General features: G+C 33.3%; 1 protein-coding gene across 1 annotated transcript in view; it reads right to left on the bottom strand.

Annotated features, from left to right (window-relative positions):
• ABCD2 (ATP binding cassette subfamily D member 2) overlaps positions 1 to 12,487 on the bottom strand; it is a 55,964-nt gene that overhangs the window by 37,096 nt on the left and 6,381 nt on the right. The window contains exons 3-5 of the mRNA XM_010980301.3: positions 6,902 to 7,023; positions 3,942 to 4,110; positions 3,100 to 3,194 (exon numbers count right to left, since the gene is read on the bottom strand). Of these exons, the coding sequence (XP_010978603.1) occupies positions 3,100 to 3,194; positions 3,942 to 4,110; positions 6,902 to 7,023 (386 nt within the window). The remainder of the gene's footprint in view (positions 1 to 3,099; positions 3,195 to 3,941; positions 4,111 to 6,901; positions 7,024 to 12,487) is intronic.

Raw genomic sequence — 12,487 nt, forward strand, 5'->3', positions numbered from 1 at the left:
TGTTTAATTCAGTAGTCTGAAATGTTACAGAAATCACAAAAGCCCATAATCAGAAAGATAAAATGATACTTAATCTGATTTATTCACAGACGGAGAAAATATATTTACCACAAGACAGAGACAAGCAGGAGGACTATAATTTAGTCTTGTGACTAGGAATGAATTAAAACAAATATGTATATACATGTATATATTTATATATATACACATATGACAATAAAAAATTTATCTATTCATTGTTGATTGGATGCTTCTCTTTAGAATCCTCTATCTTATTTATCATTTAAATTCAAACATTTAACTTTTATGAGTTCTCATTCTACCCAATAGGATTAGGAAGTTGTCAGTATATGGTATTTAAAAAGCACTGTGAAAATCAAGGAAAAGGAATACCATTAAAGAATTTGGTCTCCTTCTAAGAACAAATGATATTTTATAATCAGTGATTTTAAAATGAATATAGTATGAAAGTCTGACAGACAGAAATCTACAGTACATCTGTAGAAGTAGCTTTGTGTAGTCCAGATACAAATATCCGAGTGTCAGTGAGGTAGAATACATCGTGTTGAAAACTCAAAGATGAAGGAGCATTCTATTACTTGTAAAATGTCAGTATAAGGAACTAGTTCCACTTATATCCATTACTTATTTGCTGCATATAAGCTAAAATCTTTTTGTTGAAAGAAGGTGGTGGGGAGAGGAAAGGAGGAAGAAGGGAAGGAAAAAAGAGAGTTGATATGAAGATTAGATAAAGGAGCTAAGAATGTATGGAATAAACATAAAATGGTTCAGATTCATATTCTGTCTAAATAATTAGACATTTCCTCAGCAAACATTGATTGAATATCTGTATGTTCCTGACATTCTTCTAGGCACAGGGCATACAGTGCTGCCCAAGGCAAAGTCCCTGTTCTCATGGAGCTTTCCAAAGAGAAAGATGCTAATAAACACACGAACAAAAAACTCACTAGTGATAAATGCCAGCATGATAGCAAGAAAGAAAGATTGTCTTAGGGAAAGGTGGTGGCGTTGTGAGGTTGGAGGTGGGGCTTCTTTTGATCTGGTGATCAAGAGAGTCCTCTTTGAGGAGGTAACATTTCAGTCAAGCCTGGGTGACAAAAAAGGAACCAGTGAGATCTGAGGGAAGAGCATTCCAGGCAAGGAAGACAGCTACCACAGGGACATAAGACAGGAGGAAGACTTGAGTCTATAAAATCTGACCATAGATATTTTCTCTCCCTACTTATATGGCCATACGAAATGCTATTTTGATAGACTAAAGTTCAAAAAAATTCTGGGAAGACCAGAAAGAATTAATTTTGTAATTTTTATTTTCTTTCAGTAGAGAGAGGATTAAGAAAGTTTAATTTTGTAGAGGCATAAATACTTGTCAAATCATTGTTTTAAGACGTGCCACAGCAAAAGGTATATAAACACAATATTTTAATAGGGTCATTCTCTATTAGGAATCCTCAGAAACTTAACACATTTTGAGTCATAAAAAAAGACTTTTCTACATTCATATTCTTTTTTTTAGTATTAGTTTGCTGATACTTAGTAAACAGTGAGTGTGAGGCAAAAGAATTCCCGTATTTACTGAATTTTTTTCTCCAAATGGTTTTTCAGTTCTGAAAGGCCAACATAAGAAACTGAATATTTTCCTGTAGAAACCTGTTTATCTGTCAATCCACACAGAGAAAACAAAAGTTTCTATTATATTTTAGGGATCTTTCTATTATATTTAGGGATCTGAGACTTTAAATAAAACTTCCTATCTGACTCAGAAATAAACAATTGTCATAAGAGTACACTATATTCACATATATCTTTGTATAACATCAAAATTTATGATACTTTCACTAGATTAAATATTTTAAAATTCATTTTTTATAAAAATAAACTGAGCTCTGAATTTTTTCACAGAAAGAGTGTGATGTGCTCACAATAATGTAGTTAGTAGGGAGCAGAATTCAAGACTCTTCTTCTATTTAATAAATGAAGCAGTAAGAATTGATGTTATGAAACCTAACCTGATGGAAAACCACGATACAAAAAGTTGTAAATTATAAATTGCTAAAGTATTAGTAAATAGTTTATCCCATGTAGGCCTCTACAAAGGTTTTACTTTGAACCTACTTAAGATTATGCTGCATCTTTAGCACCTAATTGGTAATCTTTAGGTCTATAAATGGAAAAATAAAGCCCAAACAAACTGTAGTCAAAACACAATTTCTCTTACATTTATTAACACAGAATTTCCCCCATTCAGTACCTCTCTTCCTCTCCAGCAGCCTTATGCATTTGTAAATACATCTTTAATAATTAAACCTAAAGTCCATATTAAAATCATTAAATGCACATGTATTGTCACATTTGTAGTTCTGTTACCAAGTCCAATTATGTCATTGTTTGAACTAAGCACAGATAACTTCACTATGCTTATCAGCAAATTATTTTGTACTTGAATTCCAAAATGTTTGTTTGAATTTTCCAATGCTTTAAATCAGAGCCTCAGATTTATTAGCTATTTTTACATCTTAGTTTTTGTAATCAAGACAGAATATTAAGTAACAAATAACTATTATTCTCAACAGAATTAAAAACTAAATTCTAATTCATGAATCTTCTGATTATTTTTTCCTAACAGAAGATGTGATTGAAAATATAAATTAAACTTAGAGAAGGTGAATTAATGGAAGTAAATTTGCTGATGACCTCTACTCTCATATTTTAGTAAATATGTAATGACACAGGCTTATATTTTTGAGTAATTCTTATAAGGAAAAAATGAAAATTTATTTTCAGATATTAATTTCTGGGAAGTCTCCTATTGTTCCCAAAAGTTACCTTGTATGGGCTCTCAGGGTACTGTAATTTTGATTTTCAACCTGGAAATAAAGCAGTAGAAATCAAATGTCTCTTTCTCCCTGCTTTCTGAGGAAGTAACTGCTTCTGTAACTGAGCCACTATGCATACCTTTCTTGATTTCCCCTCCTTTCCATATGATCCTCCAAGTATTTAACATAAGGTACATGAATTCTGAGTTGTTTTGTATTAGTGTGTTGACAACAATCAGAAGATTCTTGAATATCATCTTACTTTGAAGTTTAGCCTGGAAGCCACCACTTCTCCCGTTGGTGTAATTATGGGAACATTTTCACAAATAATTCCATGATCCACATCAATAACTTTTCCTATAAGTTAAGGAACAGTTTAAGTTTCGAAAGCTATCATGTGTTATTGTTAATTAAGTAAGTTCAAGTATAAATACAGCATAACAGATAAATTCACTATAAAGATAAGTCACAGTAACAAACCAAAGACACAAATGTAAATATAGATACCCGTATCTACAGCAAAGTCTAATGTAAATTTGCACATTTTGACACATCTGTTTGGAAAATCTTTTTCAGAAATATTGACAATAGTATGTCAATATCATAATGAGAGCAAAGCTAAACTCTATCTGGTATAACCCAGCCACACTCTATAACTACTTATTTCTCTAAATTAAGCTTTCCTACAGAAAAAAACCACAATGTTGCAAAGGGAAATTAAGACATGGAATAATACAATTTTTAAAACTATGATAACCAAACCAAATGACAGAATAATGAAGAACAATATTGACATTAGCTTTAATTCTGTTAATTTGGATTTTAAAAGCAAACATGCATTTTTGCCATATGTTCAGTTTCTAAAAATAATTCTAGAAGTTTTGTCGTAAATAAAGGTAGCATAATAGTTTTTATGGTAATGTTAGTCACTACTCTTCAAAATGCAGCACTAATTTTAAGAATAACTGTTTAAATAACTAAATGTTGGTTCCTTATAATTGTCCAAAGCTATCTTCTAAAAAACTTTGGTTCTGCTGATAAACACTTAAATATAGGAAAAATATGAAAAAAAAAGAAAAATATGAAAACATTTGAGTTTAATACCTTTGATTTCCAGTGTCTCACTGAGGGGCAATTCTATGTTAGCTCCGCTCTTGCTATGGTTTTCAGACTCTTGCATGACACCGGTTCTCTTAAAAATGCCTCTTTTTACTTCATCAAAGACCCAAAACATATTATACACTCGAGCAGTATAGCCTGCTAATTCAGTGATCTAAAACCAACACAGGGAGATGGAGATAATACATCCAAGACAGACATTTAAACAAACATGCAATCATATAAGCTTCTTGATTTAATGCTAATGATCCTATTTTATTATACATGAAAAATAGATAGTATGTCTGATGAGTAAAACCAGGTTAACACTAAAAAGTGTACCAAAAAGTAGAACAGGAAGGCATCAGTTTAAGTTTGACTGGAATTATATAACATATAAAAATGATTTGTTCAAGTCAGGGTTCAAAATGTAATGCAAAGATTTCAAAAATTAGTGAGCGCTAAAGACCTTTCAGTTAAATTTCTGATTTGGCCCCTGTTTACAAGACAAATTTCATTCCCAGAAATTAGAAGTTTTGTGAAAAGCTTAAGTTCATTCAATGAAATAATGATCTTTTATTTTGGTATCTTTTTTCAATTTAAAATAGATTTTAAATAGAAGAAAAATATATTTTTTTCTTATTATGAAATGCTGCTCCTGAGTCAAACTGATTGTCAAAATCCCTAAGGTTGGCCAGAGAAAGTACCCCTGCTGGAGGATACCAACATTGGGAGAGAGTTCAGTGAAAAGTTTTAAATTCTTTTCAGTCCATATCCCACACAATTCCGCTTCTTTTCAAGCCAAACATGATTTATATGCCCAAAGAAAAACATTAAATATGACTTTTTTTCCTAGGTGACATTGTAAGATGGAGATTAATCTCTGCTTTGGTTCTTAAGGCTCAGTAGAGTGGTGTCTTGCTCCTGCTCTACCAGCTGTCCAATTTAAGTTGACTCTCCTGCTGCTTTTCTAGTAAAAGAACATCTTGTTATCAGAGTACTGTGGCAGGTGACACATGACCTGTCAAGACCATCTTTCTTAGAGAAAGAAAAGCACTAAAACCATTCCCTTTCAGAAATGTCTACTAGGAAATCGGTATCAATAAGCAAGACATGTCACCAATAAATGTCTCTTAAACAATAAACTGTGGAATAACGCAACACCGACGTTTGTGTAAGATTTCTACGTGTGCAAAACTTAAGCAGTAAATGAGCAGGTATTATTGTTAAAAACATTCTACCACATGTCTCTACTGTGTGAGAGGTCTGTAATTAGATTAGTATTTCATTTCTACATATTAATGTTATAGCTACTATATAGGGCAATTTCTAAAATGTTATCTAGAAGAATCTCTTGTGTTCCCAGGTAGAGGAAAACAGAACCAAGGATTAACAAATTATGGATCCAAAAGAAACCTGGGTAAATAGATTTGTACCAAAAAATGATCCAAAACTAAATGCAGAGGTCAGTTAAAGAAAGGCAGGAGACATTGAGTTAATAGCCCAGGTTGCAGAGTGGAATGGGCAAAGAGTGTCTGAAAAAAACTAGCAATGTGACTGTGGACAAATTACTTTGGGATATGAGACAGGGGCTGCCCTGGTACTCTCCTCTTGAAATCCCACTCTCTCTGGAGCTAGTGGAGAACGCATGATGCTTCTATGCACAGTTCACAGCAGTAATAAAATTCTTCAGAAGTGAAATGTCTATGATTCAATGCAGACACAGGCAAAATGACACAAAATGCAATCATTTTTGTGTTGGAGACAATCTAGAGAAATGAATTGATATTCTCTCTGGCTTAGATAGCAAAATATTTTAATGCAAGATGAATAAAATTTTTATTTGTCATTTAATTTTAATAATAAGTAATTTATGAGATCAAAAAGCCTATCCCCCAAATTGTGTCTCCAGATTATCAAAATTACTATTTGAAAAAAAAAATTTTTAATTGAGTTGTTTTAATGTAGCCCTAAACAACTGGTTTTACTTTTTTTTTTTAAAGCCCAATTCAATCAGTTGTTGAATGAGATTGAAAAGTTCTGTCAGCAAATCACAAACTTGGTAACTATTTTATAATAATTTATTCAAATCTAATTTAACAAGCAGCTAAATTTAAAATGATGCTCTGGCAATTTATATTGATACAAAAGCCATGGTAATATTATTTAATATCTGAACTGAATAAAGTCACTTTTAATCTTAACTCTATGATACCTGTATGTCTTATTACCATTCTTTCAGCAAATATTTACTGACCACATACACTATTCTAAGCATTACAATAGATATTAGGAATATAAAGATCAGTAAGATAGTCCCTGCTTTCCACTCAAGTCTCATGGAGGAGACAGACAATTACAATATGGTAAAGTACCAGACGTACTATGAACACAGAGGAAGAAGACCCAGTTTCTGCAGGAAAGTCAGGAAGAAGGTGGATCACCAAAGGGTTTTATAAGACTTGATTTGTCACAAAGGATGAGTGAAAGTTTGTAAGGGATATAAGTAGTATTAGTCTGGCTAACATTTATTGAGTTATTACTATGTATTATTTTAAATATTCTACATGTATTAACTCACAACAACTCTACAAAGTCAACACTATCATTATCCCTGTATTTTAGATGAGGAAACAGACATCAGTTAGGAAACTTGATCAAGTTCACATAATTTGTAAATACTGGAGCAAGAATTTACTTCCACACCGAAGGGCCTTTTTGCAAAATTTAATAACAAAGATTTCATACTGTAGAGAGAAAAGCAGAAGTTAACAGTTGAGAGCTTCAAAATTAAAGGTGATTAGCAGCAATACACTTGGGTGTTGTCCTCTTATCTTGATTATACTCTTAGCAGTTTTTGGTAGAGAAAAGATGTTTCCAAAATAATAAGCATATGTGGTAATTCACATTTTGCTTGATTTTCATATATCCTATTTTAATCAAATTGATAACAAGAAATGCGGTACCTCTTTGTATGAAGACATAATCCTCTCAATAGCGTCAGCTCCAGAGGCTAATAAATTTCGAGCAGTGGTAAAGGCTTCAGTCCGTTCACTAACCATAGCTTGTTTTTGACCATCCTCTAGATCTAAAAGCAAATTACAAAACTGTTGAGTTTTTTTTCAAGTAACTAAACCTTTTATTTTATACAAATGAAATTCTGGCTACAGCAGCCGTATGTAAATTTTCCATTAGTATCAGCAACTTCCTAGGAAATTAATGAATTATTAAAAATACAGTATTTGTACCAGACTTATTTAATTCTTCCTTTTGTTTTACTATTTTTTTCTAGGAGGAGAATTAGAACATTTAAATCTATAGGAATTAAAGAGTACTTTCACTCAGCATTTTTCAACTCTTAGCATTTTAATTCTCTGCCTTTGTTACAGTTGGGAAATAAAATACCGCTGATTCAGTCAGTAGAATACTACGAGCTGAAATCAAAGCAAATATTTCTAGTGTGATTTCTTTAACAGAAATGCAAAGTAGCTGATCTTCATAATCGAACTCTGTCTACCTGTTTCAAACACGTTCACCTTCTAGTTCAGCAACACCCCAACCCCACAATACTTTGTTTATCCTCCAGTGTTTGCATGTACGATTTCTTCTGACTTTAATATAGTTTCTTTCTTGCAGAGTGCTTTCTTCAAGAGTTAACTCTTTAGTACAAGTTTCCCTGGAAATCCTTGTCTGGCTTTTCCAGTGGACTATAAGTTCCTTAAGGGTTAAGACTGTATTTTAGTTTTTATTCCTAGTACTCAGCAGAGTGTCTAGAATGTAATACCTCCTAATGTGTATTAAATGGTTGCATGGCTGGCTGGCTGGCTGGCTGGCTGGGTGGATAGAGAGATAGATAGATAGATAGATAGATAGATAGATAGATAGATAGATAGATAGGTAATTACCCTAAATTACTGTCAATGTAGAATCATGGTTAAGAGTCAGGAGTCAGACAAGGTTTGAGTTCAGCCTCTAATCCTTATTGGCAAGTAGTCAGGTTAGTAGAACAAGTCCATTATGTTCTACATGTTTACTTTCTCACATGTAAATGAGGGAAATAATAGTACTATCACAAATAATTCTACCTCAAAGGGTTGTTGTGAGGTTTAAAGGTGAAATATAAATAAAGTGTTATCCTAATCCATGGGTTAGAATAAATGCTCTTCAACGTTAGCTGTTATTATTTCCTCTGTTACTGTTACTGTTGTATGTCTACTCAGTTTAGTCTTATTCTTCACAATTATTCTCTCCAGGTCATTACTTTAATCTTCCATCAATCTGATTCTCTATCCGGTCTTTCCATGAATTTTCACCAAAGTTCTGAATTGAAAACTGTAAATTAATGAAGAATTAGAATAATATAAACAGCCATAGACTCACTTTGACATTTATTTCTCTCCAATTTATCTCAGTGTAAAGGTTTTTTTTTAACCTTTATCCATGACAATGCAAATATCTAACTTGTGCCCTGCTATAATTATCAGATACTTTTGCCTTTATTTGCTCACAGACAGCTCAGCTGAGTTGGAAAGGGATCCATGTAAAATATAAGGTAAAATTCACTCAGCATGTATTTACTGAACAGCAAGATTTGTAAGAAATTTGGTAAGATGCCACAGAACATAGAAGGATTAAATGTGATTTTTAGATTCTTTCCTTAGGGAGCTGACAGCCTGGTAGGAGAGAGAAAAGTTCCCAAAATGGCAATTCAGACAGTCCATGATGATACTTAATGTGACGTGTTTGAAGGAGGCAAAAATCATTTCTTGCTGCAAGAGGAAATGCTTCATTGAGGAGTACATTGTGAGTAAGGACTTGAAGACCACATACAGTTTTTAAGGATCACAAGTACAGCAGAAGCAATGGCACAGAGAAGGAAAATTCCAAGCAATGCCAGTTGAATGATTAATAACCTGGTCAAGTTACAGTATGGGTTGGGGTCAAGCACTGATTTTACTTGGGTATCAGAATAACCGTGAGTTCATGCGGACGTTTTTGACAGTCCAACATGGTCCCTCCTAGCTCGACAGTTAATCACTGCTCTAGAGAACTATATTTAGTTCCCTTGAAGTTAGTTAGTTTCTTTGAAGAACAAAAAAAGAAAGGCTTTGGGTGTTGGGATAAGTGAGGACAGAAAAACGTGACTGGATAAATAGGCTGGGAACAGAATGGAGATATTCTTAAACACATTTAAATGTGTGACAAAATTTTAGACAGCCACAAAAAAGTTCCAAAGTACTCTCAGCAAGCTACCAAAGCAGTGATTGCTGGATCAGTTAAAGTGCTGAGAATAGTTTTGTCTCAGAGAATCTGGCTGATGATCTAAAATAATTATGGGATTTTATGAATTTGGGTTAAAAGGAGTTTGAATAATAGCTTCCATTGACAGCCTCTATGAAGAAGAAAAAACACTAGCACAGATGGGCTGATGTTTGATATGACAGGGTACTTCCTATGTTGCTTTGGCAGATGAATACCTACTGGGTTTTCCTAATGCTTTTAGGAACAAAATTACAAATAGATCTGGACAGATTTCACTTGACTTTTACTGTACTGGTTGACCTTTGGCTAGTACTCTGAAGTCAGTGCCGTAGCATTTTGTCATGCACACAACAGCCAACTGCACAACCTCGATGACAAGATCAGATTCCTTAGCGTCAGAGATATAAATTCACGACCTAAAGCACTCACCTGCTTTGTATCCCAGGTCAATATATTTCATTTTCCTCACCAAATATTTTAAATATTTTGTCAAAAGTTCCTCATTTAAGGATTTAATAGTTAATATTATATCTGCTTATTTTACTATTTTTCAGTTCTTCTAATAATAAGTATATAGTGAAACACGGTCACATCTGTTGCTATTTTACTAAAAAATGAGAAAGGATTTTAAAACTAAGGTTATGTCATTATACGTTTCTCAAGGCCCATAGAACTGTACAATGCAAAAAGTGAATCCTAATGTAAACTACGGACTTCAGTTAACAATGTATAAAAATTGGTTTATTAGTTGTAACAAATGTACCACACTGATATAAGATGTAAATAATAGGAGAAACTGTGGGGGGTGGTAGAGGATATTTAGGAACTCTGTACTTCCTGATCAATTTTTCTGTAAACCTAAAACTGCTCCAAGAATATTGTCTAATTTCTTAAAAATTAAAAAAAAATTAGGCTATTCTTTAGTACTATTTTTCCTTTGGTTTTATAGTCTGAGTTTATTTCTTCTGATTTACATTTTACCTTTGTCACCTTGACAAATCCTGGCAAAACTTATGGCCTTCCTTACCTCATACCTTATAAATATCAATTCTAATTAGATTGGTGATATCAATGTGAAATGAAAAACCATTAAACTTCTAAAAGATAAAATTGGAGAATATCTTTATGACCTCGGGTTAGGCAAATATTTCCTAAACAGGACATAAAACCATTAACTGCAAAGAAATTGATTCATAAATTCAACTATATTAAAATTATTAACTTCTCCTAGACACTGTTAAGAGACTGAAAAAGGAAGAATCAGTGAGAAAATATATTTGAGATTGTGTGTATGTCTGACAAAAGACTCATTGCAGAATATATAACAGCTTTTACAAGTCAATAAGAAAAAAACAGATAAGCCAATTTAAAAATAAGCAAAAAACTTATCAGCACTTCATTAAAAAGTTATCCAAATGGCCAATAAATGAATGAAAAGTGATTAATTTTGTTAGTAATCAGAGAAATGCACAATAAGACCACATGAAGCAAAACAAAATGACAACCTATGGAATGGGAGAAAATATTTGCAAAAGATGAAACTGACAAGGGCTTGATTTCCAGCATATATATACAGCTCATACAACTTAGCAAGAAAAAAGCAAAAAGACCAATCCAAAAATGGGCAGAAGACCTAAACAAGCAATTCTCCAATGAAGACGTATGAATGACCAATAGGCACGTGAAAAAATGCTCAATATCACTAATTATCAGAGAAATGCAAATCAAAACTACAATGAGGTATCACCTCACACCAGTCAGAATGGCCATTATTCAAAAGTCCACAAATGATAAATGCTGGAGAGGGTGTGGAGAAAAGGGAACCCCTCCTGTACTGCTGGTAGGAATGCAGTTTTTGTGGAAAACAGTATGGAGATTCCTCAAAAGACTAAAAATAGACTTACCATATGACCCAGCAATCCCACTCTTGAGCATATATCCAGAGGGAACCCTAATTCAAAAGGATACATGCACCCCAATGTTCACAGCAGTACTATTTACAATAGCCAAGACATGGAAACAACCTAAATGTCCCTCAACAGATGACTAGATAAAGAAGTTGTGGTGTATTTATATAATGGAATACTACTCAGCCATAAAAATGATAAAATAATGCCATTTACAGCAACATGGATGTCCCTGGAGAATGTCATTCTAAGTGAAGTAAGCCAGAAAGAGAAAAATACCATATGATATCACTCATATGTGGAATCTTAAAAAAAAAGACAAATAAGCTTATATATAAAACAGAAACAGACTCATGACATAGAATACAGACTTGTGGTTGCCAGGCGGGAGAGGGGTGGGAAGGGATAAACTGGGAGACCAAGATTTGCAGACATTGACTGGTATATATAAAATAGATAAACAAGTTTATACTGTATAGCACAGGGAAATATATACAATATCTTGTAGTAGCTTACAGTGAAAAAGAATATGAAAATGAATATTTGTGTATTCATGTATGACTGAAGAACTGTGCTGTACACCAGAAATTGACACAATATTGTAAACTGACTATAACGTGATAAAAAAAACGCATGAAATATTACTACATACTCATAGTATGCCTAAAATTAAAAATGCCTAAATGAAAAAGGCTGACATCAAACACTGACAAAGAGGTAGAGCAACTAGAATGGCTGTATGTACTATTTATGTAAGATTCAAAGACCAGCAAATACTAATGAACGGTCAGTAAAATAATTACCTTTGCTGTGGCATGGCAGAGGCAGGAGTACGTGGGAATGGGAGGAAGGGCTAAGGATGAGGATAAGACTGGGAAGGGGTATGGGGCTTCCAGGATGAAGGTAAGGTTCTAGTTCTTCTGAGTGGTGATTATGCATATGTTTTAACTTTGTGACAAGTCATTGATTGGTACACTAATGCTTGTGCCTTGTGGATATGTGTGTTATACTTTAAAATTGTACCTACTTACATGCACAGCTAATTACAACTAAAAGTATGTCTTTGATATGTATTGACAATTACTGCTACAATAACTGGTCAACAGGACAGTAATCATAACCAAATTGACCCACAATATAAAATTTTATTTCAATAATTTGGCATTAGAGTATGAGACATACTAATGCAGCAGGAGCTGTGGATATAATTTTGATGGAGGTACATTTTGAGAATAAAATCATCATCCATGTTACTAGGGTGATGGGTAGAATTTAGTTCTATTCCTAAGAGTAATATCTCTCAGGTGCTCCTTCTGATGTGCCACCTCACACTAGCAGGTCACTAACATGTGGACACTGAGCAGTGCTAGCGGCTTAATCACC

Source organism: Camelus dromedarius, chromosome 11 (assembly GCF_036321535.1).
Source record: "Camelus dromedarius isolate mCamDro1 chromosome 11, mCamDro1.pat, whole genome shotgun sequence".
NCBI classification, from domain to species: domain Eukaryota; kingdom Metazoa; phylum Chordata; class Mammalia; order Artiodactyla; family Camelidae; genus Camelus; species Camelus dromedarius.